Source organism: Equus caballus, chromosome X (genome assembly GCF_041296265.1).
Source record: "Equus caballus isolate H_3958 breed thoroughbred chromosome X, TB-T2T, whole genome shotgun sequence".
Classification (NCBI taxonomy): Eukaryota; Metazoa; Chordata; class Mammalia; order Perissodactyla; family Equidae; genus Equus; species Equus caballus.
In genome coordinates, this window is record NC_091715.1 from 140,897,596 (window position 1) to 140,920,665 (window position 23,070).

General features: G+C 50.8%; 2 protein-coding genes across 5 annotated transcripts; both read left to right on the forward strand.

Annotated features, from left to right (window-relative positions):
* The first annotated feature begins 2,477 nt into the window (after positions 1-2,477).
* LOC111771547 (melanoma-associated antigen 8-like) lies at positions 2,478-7,198 on the forward strand. Of its 4 annotated transcripts, none has more exons than XM_070257429.1 (5): positions 2,478-2,810; positions 3,691-4,516; positions 4,869-5,034; positions 5,305-5,384; positions 5,693-7,198. In XM_070257429.1, exon 5 carries the CDS (start codon positions 5,757-5,759, stop codon positions 6,786-6,788), a length of 1,032 nt encoding a protein of 343 aa, XP_070113530.1. In that variant the 5' UTR covers positions 2,478-2,810; positions 3,691-4,516; positions 4,869-5,034; positions 5,305-5,384; positions 5,693-5,756; the 3' UTR covers positions 6,789-7,198. The 4 variants fall into 4 exon arrangements, with proteins under 4 accessions (XP_070113530.1, XP_070113529.1, XP_070113531.1 ...); XM_070257428.1 differs by having other exon boundaries at positions 2,492-2,810; positions 4,409-4,516; XM_070257430.1 differs by lacking the exon at positions 2,478-2,810 and having other exon boundaries at positions 4,966-5,034.
* A 13,888-nt stretch (positions 7,199-21,086) lies between these two features.
* HSFX4 (heat shock transcription factor family, X-linked member 4) lies at positions 21,087-22,801 on the forward strand. Its single transcript, XM_070257426.1, has 2 exons — positions 21,087-21,711; positions 22,129-22,801. Exons 1-2 carry the CDS (start codon positions 21,211-21,213, stop codon positions 22,705-22,707), a joined length of 1,080 nt encoding a protein of 359 aa, XP_070113527.1. The 5' UTR covers positions 21,087-21,210; the 3' UTR covers positions 22,708-22,801.
* The last annotated feature ends 269 nt before the right edge of the window (positions 22,802-23,070 follow it).

Below are 23,070 nucleotides of genomic sequence, written 5' to 3' on the forward strand. Positions count from 1 at the left end.
ATTCAAATGAAAACCAGACATCAGAGAAAGAGTGGACGGCAGATCACGACCATAGGAAAACCAAGAGCCTTGCCACAACACAGCAAAAACTATTTAGAACGTGCAGTAATAGAAAATACTCCATTCGTGACAGCGACAAAATCCGAAATTTAACTAAGAAGAAGCTGAACGGAAATACACAAGACCTTTATGAACACAATGATACAAGTTTACTGATTGATTCAGGTAAGAGAAGTCCTCCCAGAGGGAGCGGTATGCTATGTTCCTCGAGTGAGAGCAGAATAGTGCAAAGATGTCAATTCTGCTTCAAAACTGTAGGGGCCGAAACGACAAGCAAACTGGGACTTCTGTCTTCCACTCCCAAAATCAGCCCTGGGAAGCCCTAGAATGGAGAATGAAAGTAAATACACACACGCACATAATAACCATTGCCTTATTAGAATGGCCAGAATCTGGTACACTGACAGCACCAAATGCTGGATGTGGAGGAGCTGGAGCAGCAGGAACTCTCACTCATTGCTGATGGGAGTGCAAAGTGGTACAGCCACTTTGGAAGACGGTGTGGCAGTTACTTATGAAACCAAACGTACATATTCTTACTACATGATCCGGCAATCGTATGGATATTTACCAAAAAGAGGTGAAAACGTATGTCCACACAAAAACATACACACAGATACTTTGGGCAGCGTTGTCAATAACTGCCAAAGTGTGGAAGCAACCAAGATGCCCTTCAGTAGGTGGGTGGGTAAATAATCTGAGGTACATTCAGAGAATAGAATATGATCCAGTACAAAAATGAAATGAGCTATCAAGGCATGAAAAGACGTAGAAGAACCTTAAGGGTATAATACCAATGAAGAAAGCCAATCTGAGAAGGCTGCCTACTGTATGAGTTCAACTATACGAACATTCTGGAAAAGGCAAACGATGGAGCCAATCTAAAGAGCAGTGGTTGCCAGGGGTTGTGAGGGGAGGGCACAAGAGGCAGAGCACAGGGGACTTTTAGGGCAGTGAAACTCCTCTGGATGACACTCTAACGATGGACACATGTCATTATACATTTGTCCAAACCCATAGAATGTACAAGCCAAGTAAGAACCATAATGTAGATGATGGGCATTGGGGAATACACTGTGTCAGTATAGCTTCATCAATTATAACAAATGTCCCAGTCTGGTGGGGGATGTTGATAATGACAGAGGCAATGAATGTGTTGGGGCAGGGGGTAAGTGGGAAATCTCTGTACCTTCCTCTTCAGTTTTCTGTGCACCTAAGAAGCTCTAAATAAAGTCTTCAAAAGCAACACACAATATGAACAACGATAACTAAACAACCAAACAGGAGAAAGCCCTGGGGGAGACTGAAGACTGCAGTGAGCTGGTACTTGTGTTTGGGTGGGGGCGTGGGCAGCGGCAGTCAAGTTGGGAGGGGCTGTAGGTTGCATAGATGCAGATGAAGGGTTGGGGAAGAGGAGAGGCTTCAAACTTCTGCTCCTGCTTCACTGCACACATCTGAAGCAGCCCCTCAGGCCACACAGGCCAGTGGCCCTGGGGCAACACTAGGGCAGCGGGAAAGATGGGTTGATTAAGGCATTTGAGTCCAGAGTCTGTGCTAATAACGGCCTGAAACCATCTTAGCCGGTGAGGACTGGCCTTTCAAAAGATTCTCATTTTAAGAGAATATAAAGAATACACAAGAAACGGAAGAGGCAGTATCACAGCCAATCACATGAAGAGAAGGCATTCTTTCATCAAATAAGCATACACACATATAGTCTACATATAGCTATAAAGACATAATAGGAACATACACGTGCCTAGGTGCATACTCCCGTGCCATGTCCACACACGAGTCTAGCAGCACATATCAGCTACAAATGTGTTCTAGATGTAGATACAGACTCCCGCAGTGGGCAGAGATGTACAATGTATTTCTTACTAGGAAGGAGGATAAATGAGTGAAAATCCCTGCACTGAGCACGCAATAGGAGGTCGCCATAAACCCGGAGGAGCATCCCAAAGTCCCCGCAGCTGCTCAGCCTGGACAGGACAAACACAATCCCGAAAAGAAATGGTTCGCCGAGTCCGGCTCGCTGGTGTCGAGACCCCACGGGAAGGGGGCTTCTCCCGTGAACCCCTTCGGCCCTGGGCACGACAGCCCCCATCCAGCCCTTCCCCAGGATGGCAGCCCTTCTCAGCCAGGGTGGACGAGGACCCTCCCGAGGGAGGCGGGAGGGCAGCCCCCGCCCCAGAGCACAGGCCCACAGAAGCCCCGCGCCCCTCCTGTGTGCTCTGCGGGACCCAGGGCAGGACTGTCAGCCGAGGGCTACCCGCCCCCTCCGCAGCCAACAGGGGGTCAGAGCCTGGGGGTGAGGGACACAGACTCAGGGGGCAGGGCGGGGCTGCGGCCCAGGGCGAGCGAGAGTCAAGGAGAGGATCCCCGGGAGACCCGTGGCCATGGTGACCGGATGTGACGTTCCCTGGCTTCCGCCTTGGAGGTCTGTGGACACCTAGGGCCTCACTCAGCGAGGCCGGATTCAGGGCAGCAGAGGGAGGGAGGCCAGGCCCAGCCAGGCGCCCAGGGAGCCCCAGGAGGGAGGACTCCGGGCCCAGGGGTTCCAGGTCTGCCCCTGCTGTCAGCCCTGAGGGACCCTGGGGGACGAGAAGTGGTCCGGCTGAGCCCCCGTCCCCCTCCTCAGAGGAGCCTGCTGGGGAGGGCCTCGGGGAAGGGAGCAGACTCAGGGGCAGAGGCGGGGCCAGGCTGTGCTGGGCGTCAAAGAAGGAGCAGAGGGCAGTGGAGGACCCCAGGTAGTCTCTCCTGATCCCTGCCCTCAGCCCTGGGAGTCCCCGGGTTTAGTGGCCTAAGGCAATCACCACAGACTTCCCCACGGGTTTCAGGGCCGTGAGGGCTCAGGTCCACAGAGGGAGATCCCAGGACCTACCAGGGCTCAAGGTGAGGGAGGACAGAGGTGACCCCACAGAAACAGGCCCCTGCTGTCAGTGCCAGGAGGCCCCGGGGCGCCATCACTAGATTGGCATTTCCCCCCTTCCGCATCCGGGTTTCAGAGAGACGGGGGACTGGGTCAGAGGAGCAGCGCCTGAGGGGGCAGAGCGGGACGCCCAGGGGCTGCTGGAGTCCCAGGGAGACGCCGAGGGAGGGCTGAAGACCCTGGACCCCAGGACAGAGAGGGACCCTGTGGCCCTGCGCTCGGGCTTGGGAGGCCCCAGAGAGGGCCACCTCAGGAGGCGTGTCCAGCCTTCTGCCTCCGGAGTCTTCGAGGGGTTAGGACTGCGGATTCAGGTCAGCCGAGGGTGGGGTCCCCGGACCCCGTGGGCGGACTGAGCACACCCCCAGCCCAGGCATAGGCGACCCCAGTAGAAATCTGCCCCTGTGGTCAGTCCTGCGAGGCCAGGCAGGATGTCAGGAGGGGCGGCCTGTCCACTTCCTGCTCGGGGTCTCAGTGGCATGGTGGCCTTGGCCTGCAGGATGCTACTTCGGGTTAGCAGAAGGGAAGGGTCCAGGCCTGGCCAGGAGTAACTAGGAATACCTTGAGGACTCTGAGGGGACTTCCACCCCAGGCAGAGGGGGGCCCACTGAAATCGGCCCTGCCCCTGTCACCCTGAAGACCCCAGGCAGGGGTGGCGGCTGGTGGTGCAGCCCACTCACCTCTGCCTCGAGCTCTGCCAGATGAGGCCTTGTTCTGTGGGGCGACGGCGGGTCAGCAGAGGGAGCCACATCGGTCAGCAGAGGAAGGGGTCCCGGATCTGCCCGGACTCCAGACAAGGAGCCTTTGGGAGGAACGGAGGGCATGGAAGTTCCCGCCACCCCAGAAGAGAAGGAACCTCACAGAGGCCAGCTTCCCCTGTTGTCAGCCTGGGTGGCCCCAGGCAGGGAGGGCTGGATGTGGCCTGCTCCGACTTCCGTCATATGGTTGTGGAAGGGGGATGTCAGGGAGGTGAGGTCTTGGTCTGAGGGGCACAACAGGTCAGCCGCGGGCGGAGTCCCAGGATCTGCCTGGTGTCAGGGTGAGGACCCTTCCTGAGGACTGAAGGTACCCCCCACCTCAGCAAAGAAAGGACGGCACAGAGTCCAGCTGTCCCCTGTTCTCAGCCCTGGAAGGAACAGTCAGCGGTGGTCCCACATGGCACGCTCACTTATAGCCTGGGCGGGAAGGTGGGGGGTCCTCAGGAGGAGAGGGCCTGGTCTAAGCGGGAGATGTCAGCTGTCCCAGGCGGCGGGCTGGGAGGAAGGGCAGGCCCCAGCAGGAGAAAAGACGAATAACCTACAGGAGGTCTGGGGGACCCACCCCAGGACACGGGGCTGGTCCCTGCTGCCACCTTTTGTGATGGCAGCAGGGGTGCGGGTGGGTGGGGGTGAATGTGCAGCCTCCTCCCGTTTCTCTCAGAGGCTCAGGGAGGTGAGGACCTTTGTCTGTGAGGACAACGTCAGGTCATCTGAGGAAGCACATCTGGTCAGCTGACACATTCCAGGAGTCAAGGACCCCGAGGGAGGAGTGAGTGTACCCCCATTGCCAGGACAAAGAGGGGGCCCACGGAAATCTGGCCTGGCCCTACTGTCAGCCCTGGCACCCCCCGACAGGGCCTGTCTGGCTGAGCCCCTCCTCATTTCCAAGTCGGTGGTCTGGGGAAGGGGGCAAGGGCCTTGGTCTGAGGGTCTGGACTCAGGTCAGCGGAGGCAGGATCCCAGGCCCTGGCCGGGGTCACGGTGAGGACTGAGGGGACCCCACACCCCAGGACGCATGCAGCCCAGGCAGCCCTACCCTGCTGTCTGCCATGGGGACACCCGGGATCGGTGGGTGGATTCAGTCCCCCTCACTTCCCCTTCCGGTGTCTTCGGGAAACCAGGCCTTGGCTGAAGGAGGGTGGCCCCAGGTCAACAGAGGGAGTTGACCCAGGCCATGCAGGGTGTCGAGATGAAGACTGAGCAGACCACTCGTTCCAGGACAGATGCAACACACAGAGTTTGGTCTCACTTCTCGTCTCTTGCTGCCTCCTGTTAGCCCCTGGTCAGGTGTGGCCAGATGTGGGGCCCCCTTACTTCCTTCTGCTCAGTCTCATGGGTGGGTGGTCTTGTTCTGAGAGGTTTGCCTTAGGCCAGCAGAGGGGTGGGGGTCCAGCCCAGCCAGGGGAAAGGTGAGGACCCTGAGTGAGCTCTGAGGGCACCGCGTACCCCAGAACAGTGGGGACCTCACAGAGTCCGGCCCACCCCTCCCATCAGCCCTGGTGGCCAGGGCTGTGCTTTCAGTTTGCACCCTGAGGTGCCCCATGTTTCCTCTTACAGGGGCTCCAGGAACCCAGTGGTGAAGGCTTGTGTCCTCAGGTCACAGAGCAGAAGAGGCCCAGGCAGTGCCAGGAGTCAAGGCAAGGGACACACTCCGAATGTGTATCCAGGGGTTCCCCGACACCAGAACTGAGGAGACCCTGCAGAGCCCGAGCCCACCCACCCAGCCCCAGCCCACCACCAGCACCAGAACCTCAGGCTGTGCTGGGTGCTCCCTGGGGAGCCACCTCATTTCTTCCCTCAGATCCCTAGGGCACAGGCCACCCTGGACAACAGATCCCTGTGAAGCCGAGAGCACCCCTAAGAGGAGACCTGCAAGTCGCCTTTGTCCGAGCCACCAAGGGTGCGTTTCTCAGCTGAGGCCACTCATACTCCCTCTCTCCCGCAGGCTCCAAGGTCCCCATCAGTCACCTCCTGCCCATGCTCCTGCCGGGTGCCGGACACACATCGTCATGACTCTAGGTCGGATGGGTGAGCTCTGCAAGCGTGAGGAAGACCATCAGGACCCAAGAGAGGCCCAGGGCCTGGTGGATGCGCAGCTGTCCGGGGCTGAGGAGGAGGAGGCCATATCCCCCTCCTCCTCCCCCTCTGTCCCCTTCCTGAGCACCCTGGAGGAGGTGGCTGCTGCTGTAACCCGGAGTCCTGACCAGGGCTCTCAGAGTGCCTGGCCGTCCCCGACTGCCATGGCAGCTACTCCATGGAGCCAGTACGGAGACAATGGTTCCAGCAGCCAAGATGAGGAGGGACCAAACGCATGGGAGGACCCGGGAGACACTGACTCCTCGCTCCAAGACGCACTACGTTTGAAGGTCACTGACCTGGTGGGGTTCCTGTTGCTCAAGTATCGCACAAAGGAGCCCACCACAAAGGCGGAGATGCTGAATACGGTCCTCAGAGATTACCAGGACCACTTCCCTGTGATCTTCAGCGAAGCCTCTGAGTGCATGCAGCTCGTCTTTGGTGTTGATGTGAAGGAAGTGGACCCCAGCGACCACTCCTATGTTCTGGTCACCACACTGGGTCTCACCTACGATGGAATGCTGAGAGGTGAGCAGATCATGCCCAGGACTGGTCTCCTGGCAATGCTCCTGGGCGTCATCCTCCTGGAGGGCAACTGCCCCCCTGAGGAGGGCATCTGGGAAGCACTGAGTGTCATGGGGGTGCGTGCCGGGAGGGAGCACTTCATCTATGGGGAGCCCAGGGAGTTGCTCACCCACGTTTGGGTGCAGGAGCAGTACGTGGAGTACCGGCAGGTGCCCAGCAGCGATCCTGCATGCTACAAGTTCCTGTGGCATCCCAGGGCCCACGCTGAAACCAGCAAGATGAAAGTCCTGGAGTATTTGCTCAGGGTCAGTAGCAGGGATCCCAGTCCCTTCCTCCACCTGTGTGAAGAGGCTGTGAGTGATGAGGAAGAGGCGCCTGAGCCCGAGGGCAGCCAGGCACGGTCCAGGCCCACGTCCAGCAGCTTCTCCTGCTGGGCATGAAGTGAGGCCACTTCTTCACTGTGTGTTTCAACAGAGAGCAGTGAGTGTCCTAAGTAGTGGAGGGGCGAGGTGGGAGGACACGGTGGATAGCGTCTGTGGGTTCCTGTCCTCTGTGATGTATCCTGGAGATGGATCTTGGTTTCCATTAGGAATTTTTCAAATGTTGTTCCTTTTAATAGAAAGTTTAATTTGCTTCAGTGTCTGTGATGACATTGATCACATATGAATTTATACTTATCCAGTCCAAGAGTAAGAGTTTTGCCATTTTGTAAAAGTAATTAGGGCACCTTCCATCATAGTCTGTGATCTGAACTGGATGACATGGCACTGGAACAGGAATTTCTTGGAAATGTGAAAGAACTTAGCCGTCAAATTGATAAGGTGAAGAAATAAATGTAGAAGGTACTTAATTCTTGGCTTCTTAGCCCTTCTCGTCTGTCGTTCTATCAAACTAAAAGAAATATGTATACCCGGATTTGTTGGGTTGATTCGAGTAAGTCGGAGAAATTTAATCTGCATAAATAAGACCCCTGCTCACTGGCTTATTTCTTCCCCAGACTTTTGCTGAGCCTCTGCTCTCTGGAAGGCCCTGTGTCAGTTTCGGGGACAGCAGGATGGGGGGGGTACCCCCACACCCATAGAATGAGAGTCTGGGAGCGGCAGTCCCAGAAGAAAGGTGGTGAGGTGTCCCCTCCAGGACAAGTCAAAGAAGGTGGGAGGTGGTGCAGCCCCAGGGGAGCGCGCTCACGTGTAAACGCCCTGAGTCAGGGCAGTGTGGGGCTTCGGGAAACTGCAGTTCCTTCTGTGGGAGTTGGTTGTCATGAAGCTTGGTGGTGGCAATGGCCAGACTCACAGTGTGTCTTAGGGCTGAGGGGCAAGTCTGAACTGGAAAATTTCTCTGAAGACTTTCTTAGGGATCACGGGTAACCAGAGAGAAATCTCCTCCTGGGCAGGAAGGGAAGGTGTCCTGGGCTCTTGTCTCATTGCAGTTGAACACAGTGAAGAACATGGTGTTTGACAGCCATCCATCTGCATGGATTTCCCAAGAAATACGATCACATTCCTTTGAAGTGTTTCCCAGAAGTCAGTGGCCTGGCACTCCTCTCCCAGGCCTGGGAGAGCCAGAGCCCACAGCATAAATTAGGTGTTAATCTTAATTGAGTTTAATTGGCCAATTGTAATGAAGGGCTAGATTTTGGTGGGGTGAAATGAAAGGAAGTAGTGGTCTGGATGAAGAGCAGCTTGGAGGGAGGCAAGGAGTCGGTCCTTGACTCTGTTTCTAGGAGCTCTGTGTTCCATCCAGCTGGGAAGACTCCCCCACCCCCGAATTTTCACATATATCCTCTAGCTGGGAAGATCTACTGAGTTTCATTTGTGAAACATCCTTTTTGGCTGATTAGTTATTTCGTGTCCTGTTGAGCTGCATGTTCTCTAATACGACCTGGACAACAAACAAACAAAATCCCAGAGGAGAGAGTGGAAGGTCTGGGATCAAAACAATCCTAGAAATAAGTGCCAGTCCTCAAAGTTCCCATGTGTACCAGGCACTGTGCCAGGTGTTTTCAAACATCCCATCTGTTCCTGCAGTCCTACAAGACAGGGCTCACCAACCCACTGCCTTCGCAGAGGAAGAGCCCGAGGGTCATAGCGCTTGGTAACTTTCCCAGGATCACATGGCTAGTAAGCGACAGACAGACTAGACAACGGTCTGGATTCATCTAGAGCCCACGCTGTTGCCACCCATCCCAGCCTGAGGCCCACCTTCTGACTCCTCATTCATTTCTCTTCCCAGTTCTCCATGATGTCTCTCAGGTGACAAAATTAGGACCCTGAGGCCCAGGTAGTGAAAGCAGGCCTAAAGAAGGAAGGCAACAATGAGGATCAAATACAATTTGGGGATGGCCTGAGGTCTGTTGAGGGCTGCTTCCTCCGGGCGTCTCCATTTCTGTCCAGTCTCAGCACTTTTCCACATGACAGCACCCTTCTCCTGGTCTTCCCCCATGGGCCCTCCTGTCCAACTCTGGAACCTGGCTGGCTGACAGGGTCTTTGCTGCCGCCCTCCCTGAAGGTTGCACAGGACCTCCTGCCCTCCCCGTGACACAGAGCATTCCTACTCCCTGCAGGGGTCCCCGTGCCCTCCCATAGCTCACCCTCGATCCTGTCATAGAGCCACAGCTGCTTTCCTGAGAAAGGTTACTCTGGACTGTGACGTTTAGACAACTGGTCATCCCTCCCTGGGAGCGTTCGACACACTCGCTGTTTGCCAAATGGGCTGTGAGTAGAGTCTGATTGCACCTATAAACTACTAGGACCTGGCATACAACCCTGAAGTTACATAAGGATTTGTGAAGCCATCCTGGTCTTTGCAGTAGGACTTTAACGGGCTCCTTATTTGATGCTGGGAACTGAACACCTACACAGGTGAAAGAGCTGGTTTAGGTGGTCAGAAGTTAACGCCTCATCACAAGCGGTAGATGAGGAGCAATCATCCACTGAAGCTGAATTCCTACGAACCCTGGAATCCTCCTAGGAGGTGAGAAATGGTTCCCTGGTGGACACGTTAGGTCAAACTTACAAAGATAAAACAACCATTCTCCCACTGTGTCTTGTCTGGTACCTGCCCCTCAGGACAGTCCTGGCTTTCAGTGAGCCTGGGGGCACCTATGCCGCTGTTCAGGGAAGTTCAGTCATGTGGAGGGTAGACGAGACCCACAGGCTAAGATTTCACCCCTGCATCAGAAGGAAGCCTACTGAGATTATAGACTGACAAATAAAAATGGCAAGTAATAGGATATATTGGAATATATGAGGAAGCCATTTGGTGTAAACCTAATTCGGCCTGACTTTGTTTTTTTTTTTTTCCAAAAGGGCCTGACTGGCTGTTGAGCACCCATTGCATATCTGCTTAGACATTTCCTATGGCCAGAACAAAGGCCCTTGAGATAAAGGTGCAACTTCCCCCCACATTAGCATTTCCTTAGAGATAAGCATTTTTCCTTAGGCTTGGAACTGATTGCTGCACTCACCTTTGACCACCCAGCTCACCTGTGACCACTCAGCTGGAGACAACAGACTGCCACCCTGCTGTGTTCACTGAGACAGAAGGCCTACCTGCTGTTTCCATCAATCGCTGTGCCGACAGAGCAGTCTCGCGACTATTGTAAAAGGGACATTTCAATCCTATGTGAAACATCCTCTCTGGGGGTATATAACCAGTCTGTGCACCCCACTTCCTTGGTGCCCTTTCTTCCTTTGGGAAGAAAGGCCCCGGGTTATAATCCTCAGATTTAAGCTCAGAATAAACTCACCCAAATTTTCATTTATAGATTGGTTGTGGATTATTTTTGTCAACAAGACGGTATCGCAAAGGGAGTGCAGAAAAGTGCCATAGAGCGAAGAAGGCTAACCCTCCCTGCTGAGATTGACAGGATCCTCTTACAATGAGATGTGCTTCTGTATTTGAGAGCATCTGTTGCATAGTAGGCACTTAACACTTCAGAGAATTTCAAGGCAAACCTGACCTCAGAAACTCCTCCACACAATGAGTACGGTTGTCGTGATAACAAGTTATAATGGTTGCTTTGTATTGGGCACCTACTATGTAACAGGTCATGGGAGAGACTTCAGTGTTCATCCGTATCTTGTCTAGCTGCCTTTCCTGGACACAGGAGTCACTACATTGCCAGGCCACTTGTAGTTACGCAGGGTCATGTGACAACCCTTTGCCAGGGAGACCTGAGCAGAAGCATTGTTTGTCACATCCAGGCATTTGAGAGCCAGTATACCAGTTTCATTCTTTCTCTCTCTCAATTCGCCAGTAAACATGGTAACCCCGTGTTGAGGTGGTGGAACCAAAAGATGGAAGCAGCCTGGATCCCTGGGTCACCTAGAGCAGAAGGCCCCTGGCAAACCACATCAGAATTTATGTGCACAACAAACACACTTTTCTTGCGTTAGCCTTTGAAATGTCAGGTTTGGTCTGTTGCCCCCACTAGCAGTAAGTTTAATTGACATAGCTACTTTTGCTGTTGTTAGATTTATAAAAATACTTTATAATATAAAGATTACTATATATTGCATATATTATATATTACATATATTGCATATATTCTTGTTGCAAAAAATTCTAAAATAGAACTAAATCACAATTCCACCCTTTACAAAATTCTTCCCAAATTCAGCCCCCTCCTCTGAGTTCGCCACCAATAATATATTGCTGTACGCTATTTCAAAGCTTATTCTAGGCTTTTTCATACGTAAATGTGCTATGAAATATGCGGCATTTTTAACGTACATAGGTAATGACATACATATTGATCTATCACTTTCCTTGCCACTTAATAAGATGAATGCAGGATATTCCCATGACAGCACATATAGATATAGCTCACTTTTACAAAAAACACCAAATAACCCTATTCAAAAATGGGCAAAGGAGTTGACTAGACATTTCTCCAAAGAACATATACAGTTGGCCAATAAGCAAATGAAAAGATGCCCAACATCACTAATCATTAGGGAAATGCAAATCAAAACCACAATGAGGGGTGCCAGCCCCGTGGCCGAGTGGTTAAGTTTGCGCTCTGTGCTTCGGCAGCCCAGGGTTTCGCTGGCTCGGATCCTGGTCTAGGATCCTGGGCGCAGACATGGCACCACTCATCAGGCCACAGTGAGGTGGCATTCCATGTGCCACAGCTAGAAGGACCCACAACTAAAAAGTATACAACTATGTACTGGGGGGATTTGGGGAAGAAAAAGCAGAAAAAAAAAAAGAAGATTGGCAAAAGTTGTTAGCTCAGATGCCAATCTTTAAAAAAAACAACAAAACCACAACGAGATACAATCTCACACCCATTCAGATGGCTACTGTCCCCCCCACAGCCCCAAATAAAAGCTCAGAAAATAACATCCATTGGGGAGGATGTTGAGAAATTAGAACCATTGTGCACGCTTGGTAGGAATGTAAGATGACACAGCTGCTGTGGGAAACAGTATGGCAGTTCCTCAAAAAATTAAAAATAGAATTTGCATGTGATCCAGCAATCCCATTTATGAGTATGTACCCCAAAGAATTGAAAGCTAAGTCTCAAGAAGATATTGGTACACCCATGTTCATAGCAGCATTATTCATAATAGCTAAAATGTGGGTATGACGTTGTGATTTTGAGAAAAATACATATTTGGCCACTCAGATGACCAACATATATTTCTCATATATATTTGTTCCTTGTCCAGCATTTCTGACTCACAGCTCCCAAATCCCTTCGGATTTTCTAAGTGTTGAGAGCAACAGAGGTAACTCTTTTTATGTTAATAAGCTGACTTTTGGACCCCACCCAAGGATGTGGGCTGATTGCCAGGAGAACCAAGCATATGATTAGAGAGTTGGAATTCTCAGTCCCACTCTCCCAACCCCTGAGAAGGGGAGAGGGCCTAGAGGTTGAATCAGTCACCAACAGCCAATGATTTAATCACTCATGACAATGTAATGAAGTCTCCATAAAAACCCAAGAGGACAGGGTTTGGAGAGCTTCCAAGTTGGTGAACACATAGAGGTTCGAGGACAGTGGTCTGCCCGGAGAGGGAGTGGAAGCTCTGTGCCGCTTCCTATGTACCTTGCCCTATGCAGCTCTACATTTAGCTGTGCCTGAATTATATCCTTTTATGATAAACCAGTGATCTAGTAAGTAACATGTTTCTCTGAGTTCTGTGAACCACTTTAGCAAATTAGTTTAACCTGAGGAAAGTGGCGTAGGAACCTCTGATTCCTAGCCAGTTGGTCAGAAGTACATAATAACCTGCATTTGCAATTGGCACCCTGAGTTGGAGGGGGTCATTGGAACCTCCAACCTATAGCCATTCAATGAGAAGCACAGGTAACAACCCGGGTTTACAACTGGCATCTAAGCGGCAGGTGGGGAAGTCTTATAGGACTTGAACCCTTAACCTGTGGAATCTGATGTTGTCTCCAGGTAGATAGTGTCGGAATTGAGTTGAATTCTTGGACACCCTTCTGGTGTCTGAGAATATCTTGTATGTGTGAGAACCCCCCCACCCACCACCACCACCCCATGTTGAAATTGAGAGTCAGGACACTAAAAGAATGGGAGCAATCCAAGTGTCTATCAACAGGTGACTGGATAAGCAAAATGTGGTATAAACAGACAGTGGAATATTATTCAGCCTTAAAAAGGAAGGAAATCCTGACATATTCTGGTGAAAATTAATATACAGAAATCTTATTTTAAATGGAGTCAGGGGGCCAGAGAAGAGATCTGTCATGCACGAGCCTCTCAGTGCACACTACAGACCCCAACAGGAGGAGACATACCTTGCATCTCCCAAAGGGAGTGATATAGTTTACTACCCCAGCAGAAGGAAGGGAGGAAGGAATTCCTCCTTGTCTAGCAACAGTTCAGCCAATGAGAGACGGCCATAACTCACCAATGAAAACTCACTAGACTTCGAACTTCCAAGTTTCTCCAATGGACTCTTTGTATATAACAGCCCCACCCAACTTCATAAGAGAATGTTTTCCTCCTTTGTTTCTCTGGACATGCCTGTGGTTTGCCACAGACCACATGTCACCGATTGCAGTTCCTTGTTGTTCCCGAATGAATCCATTTTTCTGGTAAAATAACTGGTTGTTTGTTTTAGGTCAACATGCTACAACACAGATGAGACTTGAGGACATGGTGCTAAGTAAAATAAGCGAGACACGAAAAGGCAAATGCTGTATGATTCCACTTACACAAGGTACTTGGAGTAGTCAAAGTCATAGAGACAGAAAGTAGGATGATAGGTGCCAGGGTTTGGGAAAAGGTGGAATGAGGAGTTATTGTTTAATGGGTATAGTTTCGGTATTGCAAGATGAAAAGAATTCTGAAGATGGATGATGGTGATGGTTGTACAACAATAAGAAGTGGTATGTGCATTTAAAACTGGTTAGGATGATAAATTTTATGTTATGTTTATTTTACCGCAATAAAAAAATATATCTTATTAAAAAAAGACACTAGATGAACAGAAATGAAGAATGCCTTTGATGGGCTCATGAATAGATTGGACCCAGCTGAGGATAGAATGAGCGAGCTTGAAGAAACATCAACGGAAACTTCCAAAACTGAAATGTAAAGAGAACAAAGGCTGAAAAAGAAATGTGGGACAAGTGCAAAAGGTGAAACATATGCAGTAGTGGAATGCCAGAAGGGGAAGAAAGAGAGAAAGGAACAGAAGAAATATTTGAAGTGATAATGGCTGAGAACAATCCCAAATTAGTGATAGACATCAAATCACAGATTCAGGAAGCTTAGAGAACACCAAGTAGGATAAAAAACCAAAAAAAAAAAAGAAATCTATATCCAGACATATCACATTCGAACTGCAGAAAATCAAAGAGAAAGAAAACTTGAAAGAAGCCAGAGGGAACCCAAAGTGTGAGAGGAATCCCTTCTGTTATTTCTCTTGTCAACTTAAAAAGCCAATTTGCCTGTTATTTTATCTCAAAATGAGTTTATTCAGGAATGGCCAAAAGAATTGCAATTTGGGATGTGCATGCTATAGCAAACCACAGGCAAATCCGGAAAAGAAGAGGGGGGGAGGTGCTTTTATAGAGAAAAAGGGGAAGTAGGGAGAGGCTGTTCTAAAGGAAAATCCTTCGGTGGAAGTAACAGTTCAGGGCAGCATAGCTTCTCATTGGCTGAGCTGTGGCATTTCTCATTGGCTGGGCTGTTGCTGGATGAGGAGAGAAATCTTCCTTCAGTAGTAAAGTAGTTTTACTTCCTGTCCAAGGTGCAGGAATCCACCTCTTCCTTTTTGGTGTCATTGAGGACATATGATAGGACCTTACAGCTCCCCCTACAGGCCTTCCTGACTCCAATTCAATTTAGTTAAGGTTTCTTTTATTAATTTCCATACTCTCTCTCTCTGTTCCTGCCACTTGGCCAGCAAGTCAGACCCATTGAAGGGAAGTGCACAGTACTGTCAGGAGATTAGAGACCCATCTCCTAGCTAGAGGACCACAAGGGCGTCCCCTGGGAGCCAGAGAGTGTGGCGAAGGAGTTTTGTTCCAAACAGTTTTAGCTGTCCATGACCAGTGTCGATGACGTGTGGTGCAGCTGTTCTGAGCGGAAAGTGCCAGAGCTGGCCCCACCCCGGGCTGTGTCATACTCAGTGCTGTCAGGTGTGCTCCCAGGCTCAGCAGTCGTTTGGATTCCATCACTTGCAGCAGCTTGCAAAGGCAGCATGGTGAGTTTTCCTTCAGGAGGAGGCCAAAGCTTCCAGGAGCAGTTCTGGAAAACCAAGATCAAAAAGCTCTCCCCTGCACCACATATCCCTCAGTGTCGGGATTTGTTTTTCCTCCATCATTACAAAATCAGCCTGTCCCACACAGTGATCAAATTTACATTGTTTCCATCATCCCCTCTTCTCCCCCAGATCCTTTTGTCTGGAAGGATTGTATGCAAGAGGGTCAAAGGCATTTTCACAGACAAACATTGTCATACAAGTGAGCCAGAAAGACATGTCATATTCAGGGTGTGGTCAGGATGAAATCCTAACATTTCAATGATTTTCAAAACGGATTTACATAACCCTTTTCATCCTGATTGCTTATCCAGTGAGGGGTGGAGAAGAGGGCAAGGCCTTTCTGGGGACAGCTCCCTTAACACTCACACTGCCTGGTGCATGCACCAGGAGAAAGGTGAGGGAAACAGCCAGGCAGTCAGTCCTTGCTGCAAACTGCGACCAACCTGTCTAGTCAAAGGCAGAGGAATGTCCTGAGAGGGGGTCTGAGTGGAATCTGTCTGGTGTGCATGGAGGGCTCCCAGTCCGCATGATGGGCCTGCCCCCAATGTACAACTTGCACAGGCATCCCAAGTTAGGAGTGCAATCATCCACCTCGGAAATGCAGTGCCCACGAGCAGCTCCATCTCACTTGGTCCCATTTGATATCAAGCCCTTTGTTGCGGGCATCTGCAAAAGATCCAGATGGTGCAGGACAGCACTCAAGAAGCTTTGACAGATTCAGGCCCCACAGAGGGGCGTCCCAAATCCACAACAGTCCCAGAGTCCAAGACCTGTTCGTTGAGCTTGGCCCGCTTTCCGTCCAGCACAGTTCATGCTGAGGCTCAAAGAGGCCATCGTGGGCAGTTTTAGGTTTTAGTTTAGAGTTAAAGTTGGTCAATTAGGATTTGTCAGTTTGAGGTCCAAAAGAAAATCAGTGGCTTTTCTGCAGCAGCAGGAAAGCTGAGACGCTGCAAGGCCAGGCCACGAAGGTCCAGGTCCAAGTGACAAGCTGTCCTAAGCCCTTTCTGCCTTGTCAGCCTTAGAGTCCCTCCCAATTGACGCCTGAAAAACACACACCTCAGGTCAGATGATCATCAGCCTCTAAGGGTCAGACACGTGATTTCACAAGAGCTCATTAGCCAACTGTAGGGGTTTTGAGGGATTGGGGGCTGACCCAGGAAGAAGAGATGACCAGGAGAGGCAGCAACACAACACCAGATTTACAGGATGGTGCCTCAACAGGGTTGCATTAGAGGGGAGTCCCTCACAGAATGAGATCATCCTGGGGTTTATGGGTCAGGAGGGCACTATCAGAAGGGGAGCGCTATGGTCTCAATGTTTGTGTCCACTCAAATGCATATGTTGAAACCCTAACCCACAAAGATGATGGTATTACGAGGTGGGGCCTTTGGGAGGTGCTTAAATCATGAGGGTAGAGCCCCCATGGATGGGAGTCACCTTATATAAGAGGTCCCAGGGAGATTCCCAGCCCTTTCCACCATGTGAGGACACAGTGAGAAGGTGGCAGCTAGGGACCAGGAGGAGGGCCCTCACCCCACCATGCTGGCGCCTTGATCTTGGACTTCCAGCCTCCAGAACGGTGAGAAATAAATTTGCGTTGTTTCTAAGCTACCCAGTCTGTGGTATTTTGTTACATCAGCAGGACCGGGCTAAGGGGGGAAGGCAAGGGAGCTGTTAGGAGAGAGGCATCAGAGAGGCGGCCCACATGTCAAAACAATGTCACTCAGCAGCTCGGGGAGTGGCCTTGGGTCTTAGGACCACAAGGCTGTATCTTATCTTTTCTTAGCAGATGTGTGTTGAGGTTTGGCAGGTTCTAAAGGGCCAAAAATCCACTAGTATGAGCACCGTGTGAAATAACTGGACATGTGATAATTTGGGTTGGGGGCTGGCAGGTTTTTAAGCCAACAGGACGCAGATTGCTGTCAAGAAATATACAACCTAGGGGCCCATATACACAGGTCATCCATCCTTGGATCATTTGTATAACACTACCTGAACACTGCTTTTTAAAGCTCTACAAGTCTATCTCTATCTTGAGACGGCCTCTCTTTCCCAAGTTGTCTTCCTATTTCCAGGGGCTCCAATAAGCAAAAATCATCAGGAGACTTGTTCTGTTTCCAATCCTCAAAGAGTTTACACCAGAGAGAGAGACTGATTGAGACTGACTTTAACACCACAATTCCTACCGGGATAACGTCCCTAAAGGAGAGTAAGGCTCGTGGAAATCCCTAGAATCCAGGCCTCCCTGTCTAAGGCAAGAAGGGGAGGCCGACTGCTAACAAGGCTTGCACATGGATCCTTTAGAAAGGCACATTTCAGCCAGTGGTCCCCGTGCCATTTTTAGCCTCTAAGGACGCGTTCCCTGGCGTGCTCTTAGCCCTGGACCACTACAGAATGAGACGTGACCAGACAACAAAGACTCTCCTTTGGTGCTTGTCCTGCAGTGTGCCAGTGGCTTCACGGCAGAAAGAAGGGCCCCCTCTGGGGGTGAGGCTGTGGGCCCCATTCCAGCTCTACTTCTTCCTCAGGGTGGAAGCTGGGCCTGTGATTCCATCTGCCAAGCCTAGGCTGGGCCTTTCCTGGTACCTGCCAGGGACTGTGCTGAAGAGCAAATGGCACAGACCCTCAGAGCACTTGCACAGGCACTGTGACGCAGGAGGTTGCGTCCTCCACGACTGCTCCTATCATTACTGTTACAATGCAGAGCTGTGTTCAAGGACACTAAACCCCACCCAGCTCCTGGTGACACAGAACTTCCTTCATTCCAACATGCATACTGGGGACCGGGTTCACATGATGGTCTCTGCCATGTTCATGCTCAAGGTCCTCCTTCCTAGTCTGGAGGAGGAGACCGATGCACCGAACATCACAGTGGGGCAGGGGCACTATGACTGGGACTGGACATGGCAGCTGGGCTGTGGGAACCCCAGGGAAGGAGCTGTGAGGGGGACCTGGGATAGGAGAAAGGCCTTACTGAGGAGGTCTTGGAGTGGGACCCTGACATGCTGAGGGGCCTCTGGACAGAGAAGAGCATTGCCACAGAGGGAGTAGCAGGAGGACCTTTCCTGACAGGAGCTCCCAGTATGTCAAACAATAGCACCAGGGGCCCAGTGGGGCTGGAGCTCAGAAGATGGTGAGTGAAAGCGGCTGGAGGGCCTCTGGGCTGGCAGAAGCCTGAGTAGGTAAGAGGAACGCAGTGGCCGGGAGACTGGAAAGGGCATGCCTTGGATGTCATGAGGGCCTGTGTCTGAGCCATGGCTGAGAGAGACACCTCAGGTGTGAGGTAGACCAATTGCAGGGGTACGGCTGGTGCCCAGGAGGGAGGGAGATCAGTAAAGAGGCAGCACCCTCGAGGACCTCCTGAGCGATGAGGGCTGGAAAGAGAGGAAGGCAAAAAGGCCACACAGCCAGGCTTGCCCCTTGGCGGCCCCAGGCCTTGGGCCCCATAGCCCAGAGCTACGCACTTCCTCCCTGGCTGCAGGCTGAGCAGAACCTGCAGTGAGTCCAGACTGAAATCACTTTCCCTCTGGGGTGGCTGTCCTCAGAGCTCAATCAGCCATGCTGTGCTACAGCCACTTGACTCTGGGGGTTTGGTCCATAATGCAGTGACACCTATGGGTCATCTCTGGGGCCTCTGGAGCACTGAAGAGCCAACCAGTCATTTCTCTCAAAGGGTCTTGAGCATGGTTGGTACCTAATAAAGACTGTCGGACTGGCGGCCACAGGGCCAAGTATTGAAATTCTGGGACTGAGAAGACTTTGTCAAGGGAAGCCATTTCCATAATGCCTTTCGTCAACTAGGCTGAAGTCAGCACCATGGGTATTTCATTTTCAGAGGACAAGATGAGCCTCATGTCCTAGATTCTTAACCCCAATGGAAATTCGGTGTCTCTTGAAACAAAGGACTTGAGCTAACGGTCCTACGGAAGACTTAGGACATACGAGTGTCTAAATCATATCAAGTAAATACTGGTTCTCTGCAGGATGCCAGACTTTGGTTTCCCAAGACATTTTCTCTTCTCCAACCAAACAGTCCAATCCCTTTGTATAGGTCATCAGCTGAGTTCATGAGCTAGCACAGGCCACAAGGAAATTTCATTCTCAGTCTTTACAGAACTCACTGAGGCAAAAATACTCTGGTGTGCAACTGAAGGGAGATGGCTGTTCATCCAAAGACTCTAGGAGCCCCCTTCTGAGAAGCCACCAATGGCTTCCATTAAAATTTTTAGCTTCTGAGGGCATGCCCCTACAGGATAAATGGACTTCTTCAATGAATGCTTTGGAAACCTGTTTAGAACCACAAAGACCACATATCAAGCCCAAATGTTGACCTGGGGGCTCCATTAAGGATTGCAGTCCCCAGACTGAAAGGCATCTTGGGAGATTCTCTTTCCAACCCTCTTTGCACTCCCCTTTTAGAAACAAAGGACTGACCCTCAGAGAGGGCAAATGACCCTACTCAGTGGCAGCGAGGACAAACACCTAGGATCCTTGAAGACAGGGCCTTCCTATGGTACCACTCTATCTCTAGATGCAGAGTGAATATTAAGGACAAATTTGTCCACAACATCTAGAGAACACTTATCACCAAAATCCCTGTCCTATCCTCTCCTGTGTGATGAGGATGACTTTCATTTGGGTTTTGTCCCATTCCACACCCAGACTCTCATCTATTTTCAAATACACAGTGATGAGTATCTTCACATTGGTTTCCTTACTCACGTCTAGCTAAACGAGTAGGAATTTTCCTTGGGAGTGAGTCTGTGTAAAGGAGGCCCTTTGAAAAGTATCTAACTCAAGAGCATACAAAATTATTCAATGGACCTACCATCCAGGTAATGGCAGGGGAGGAACACACAGGTCAGGGGTGGAGGTGGACTTCAGGCAAGGAGAGCATGGCTGGCTCAGGGGAATGAGTCAGTGAAATGCTTTGTCTCAACAGAACAGAATAGATGCTGAAACCCCCAAATGAAGGAATTAAAAGGGGAAGTACTAGAGGAGATCCAATTTGGAAGTGAGAGGCCAGAAATCTGGCAGAGCAGAAGCCAAACCACTCTAAAGCAGAAAGGAAATAGGGCTTTAGAGGAAGCCTCCAGGGAGGCTGTATCCGAGAAGCTGGGTAAGGTGATTTGAAAAGGGCACATGCAGGTGTTCCCAAAGTGAGCTCATCCAGGGCAACCAGAAGAGTTTCTATGGCGAAGAAATGGAAACTAAAGACAATCCTACTGTGATTTGGAGAGGGATGAGATTTGGGGGCAAGTAGAGTTCAAGAGGAGACTCCCTCCCAAGCACAGTGGAGGATGTGGCCATCCACCGTCACGCCGGTGCTGTGGGTAACACTGTCTGAGGTGCTTTGGGTGACACTGAGGTTGAGGATCATCAGAAGCACTCCCACTGTGCTCCAGCACAGCACTACTCTGGGGACAACTTGACCCAGGGGCAAGACTCCTTGTTTGTGTCCATCTGAGCAGGACCAACCAACCAGCAGGAGCAGCAGGAAGAGACCAAAGCAAGAAGTGGGGTCGAGAGGAAGAAAGAGGGGGCTATCAACCCAGACTAGGCAAATAAGCCTGCTAGGGACCACCGTCTACTGGGAAGCACAGTCCCCCAAGGGTCCATCTGACCCGCCTGGTCTTGGTGGGAGCCAAGCTAGGACTAACCAGGGCCAGGCCCTTGAGCACACCAGAGAGGTCAGCAACAGGTCCCCCAACCCGTCTTTAGGGGTGGGAGTGGAGATAGGATCATGCTTTCTCAACCCATCCAGGGCCCAGCCCCATGAAACAATGTGCCTGGTGACTGACCGGAGTCTTTTCTGGGAACTTGAACCAGAAGTTTCTCTCCTTTTAGAAAAGAGAGAAGCTGGGACACTGCATCCCTCCCCTCCCCCACACTTGGCCAGGGCTCCTGCTCCAGACCAGCTGTGAGCCACCCTTGTGACATCATGTGACAACTAAAGAGAACGATGACTTAAGCACCCGGTTGCCCCACTATAGAGACTCTAGAATTTTGTGGACAGTATTTACTGGGCATCCCCACCCTGACCAAAGGCATTTCTGATCTGAGAGTTCAGTGATTTGGTCTCGGACAGAAAATGCTCGTGACCTAGACTAGCTCCATGGCTAGTCAGAGTACCGACCAGATAGATGAAGTCAAGCAGGCCCCATCAGGTGACGGAGAGCCAGCAACAGAGGTCCCATCTAATTCATCCCTGGATCCAAATCTGGATTCAAGGGAGATTTTGGAGACCCACAGTGACCAAGCCATAAGCCAAGATCCAGGCCCCCAAGACAACCCGCGACCACAGGATCCAAACCAAGGCACCGTCCACGTGGAAGAAAACCACCACCTTCTCGGGCTCTCCTTCCCAAGAAAGCTTTGGATGGTAGCTGAGGACGACGCCTTCACGTCTGTGCGCTGGAATGACGAGGGAGACACCGTGATCATTGAAGAGGATCTTTTCCAGAGGGAGATTCTTCACCAGAGAGGCCCAGGGAGAATTTTTGAAACAGACAGCTTGAAGAGTTTTATCCGCCAACTGAATCTCTACGGCTTCAGCAAAATTCGTCCAAACGACCCTTCGCTTCACTCTTCATTCTCAGGGAACAAGAGAATCATGGTAAAGTAGAGCGTCCTTCTGTTTCCCATGTTCTCCGTCCCTCGAACATCTTCCTAGTAGACCAAGATGAATGATGCACTGAAAGGGCTTAATTTCTGAGGATAACTTTTTTTCACCTGAGACTTTACTTATGGAAAGATGAGAAGGTATAGTTGTTCCTATGAAACGACAACCCCCTCAGAGGTAATCTGCAGGTGTGACAAAAGACTCTGAGAGGTTACTTAATGTCAAGGAGATAGATGCACCTTAACCTAGGTATTATGTATGTTGAGTGAGCTCAGGTTCCAGGGCAAAATGAAACTTGCCAGCAAGTTAAAAAGATCTTTTCTCCCCAGGAAAACAAGACCATTCTGATTGTGGGGGGGGTGGTGTGAATATTTGCTCCCAGGATGACTAACAGGATTGATTTCATTTCAGATGTACCGTAACTCCAAATTTCAGAAAGACAAGCCTCTGCTCATCGAGAACATTCGGAGAAGAGGCGACCTGAGAATTATCGCTCAGCCTGGGACCAGCGCAACAACTCCAAAGAGAAAGAAGCAGGTAGCAGCTACGAGGCGCTCCCCACGAATCCGTCACAATGAACCCACCAAAGCAGCTGACGAAATGGCCCAGAAGGAAGCCCCTAAAGCTCAGGGAACCAGTGGCAATTGGTGGTTCTTGTGTTCTGATATCTGTTCTGTGAGATGTGCCCTGGAAAATGGTCGCCGAAGTGAGCCAGGCAGCCCAAGTGGGGAGGGCACGTCCAGGAATAGTATGTTTGTGCCCCTGGCTACTGCTGGAAGGGAGGGCGCAGGGGAACCACCCACCAGCCCCCCACATTACCCAGATCATGATTCGGTGATGTCCTTATACAACACCTGTTATTCCATCCTGCTGGCTGCCCTTTCAGTGATGTCCTCAAATGAGGCCCCTGACGAGGACGAGGAGCACAAGGGCTCCTCAGATTACAAATGTGTACTTTGTGAGCACTGCAAGGACAATCCAGGTCCCTAAGCTCACAGATGACCAGTGACAGATAAAAACGACTGTTTATAACCATGATGCAAAATTCTGAGAGAGTAAATAAAGAATCTAATGAGAATTGTAACCCGGTGTTCTTTCTAACTTGTGATACTACACACACCTCCTCAGATAAGCCTGAGGAGGCTGGAAATCCTGGTCCCAAACAGGCTTTGGTCCCCACTGTCCTCTCATTTAAAGAACCAGCGTTTTCACACATTCAGCCAAGGACTTGGCTAGGGAGTATCAAGGCAAGCCCAGGAAGATCTCGTTCCCTGAGCCTGGCCTAGTGGTCAGGACACAGAACAGCCTGACTGTTGACCTTGGGGCTATCATCTAACACTATTCATGCATCTT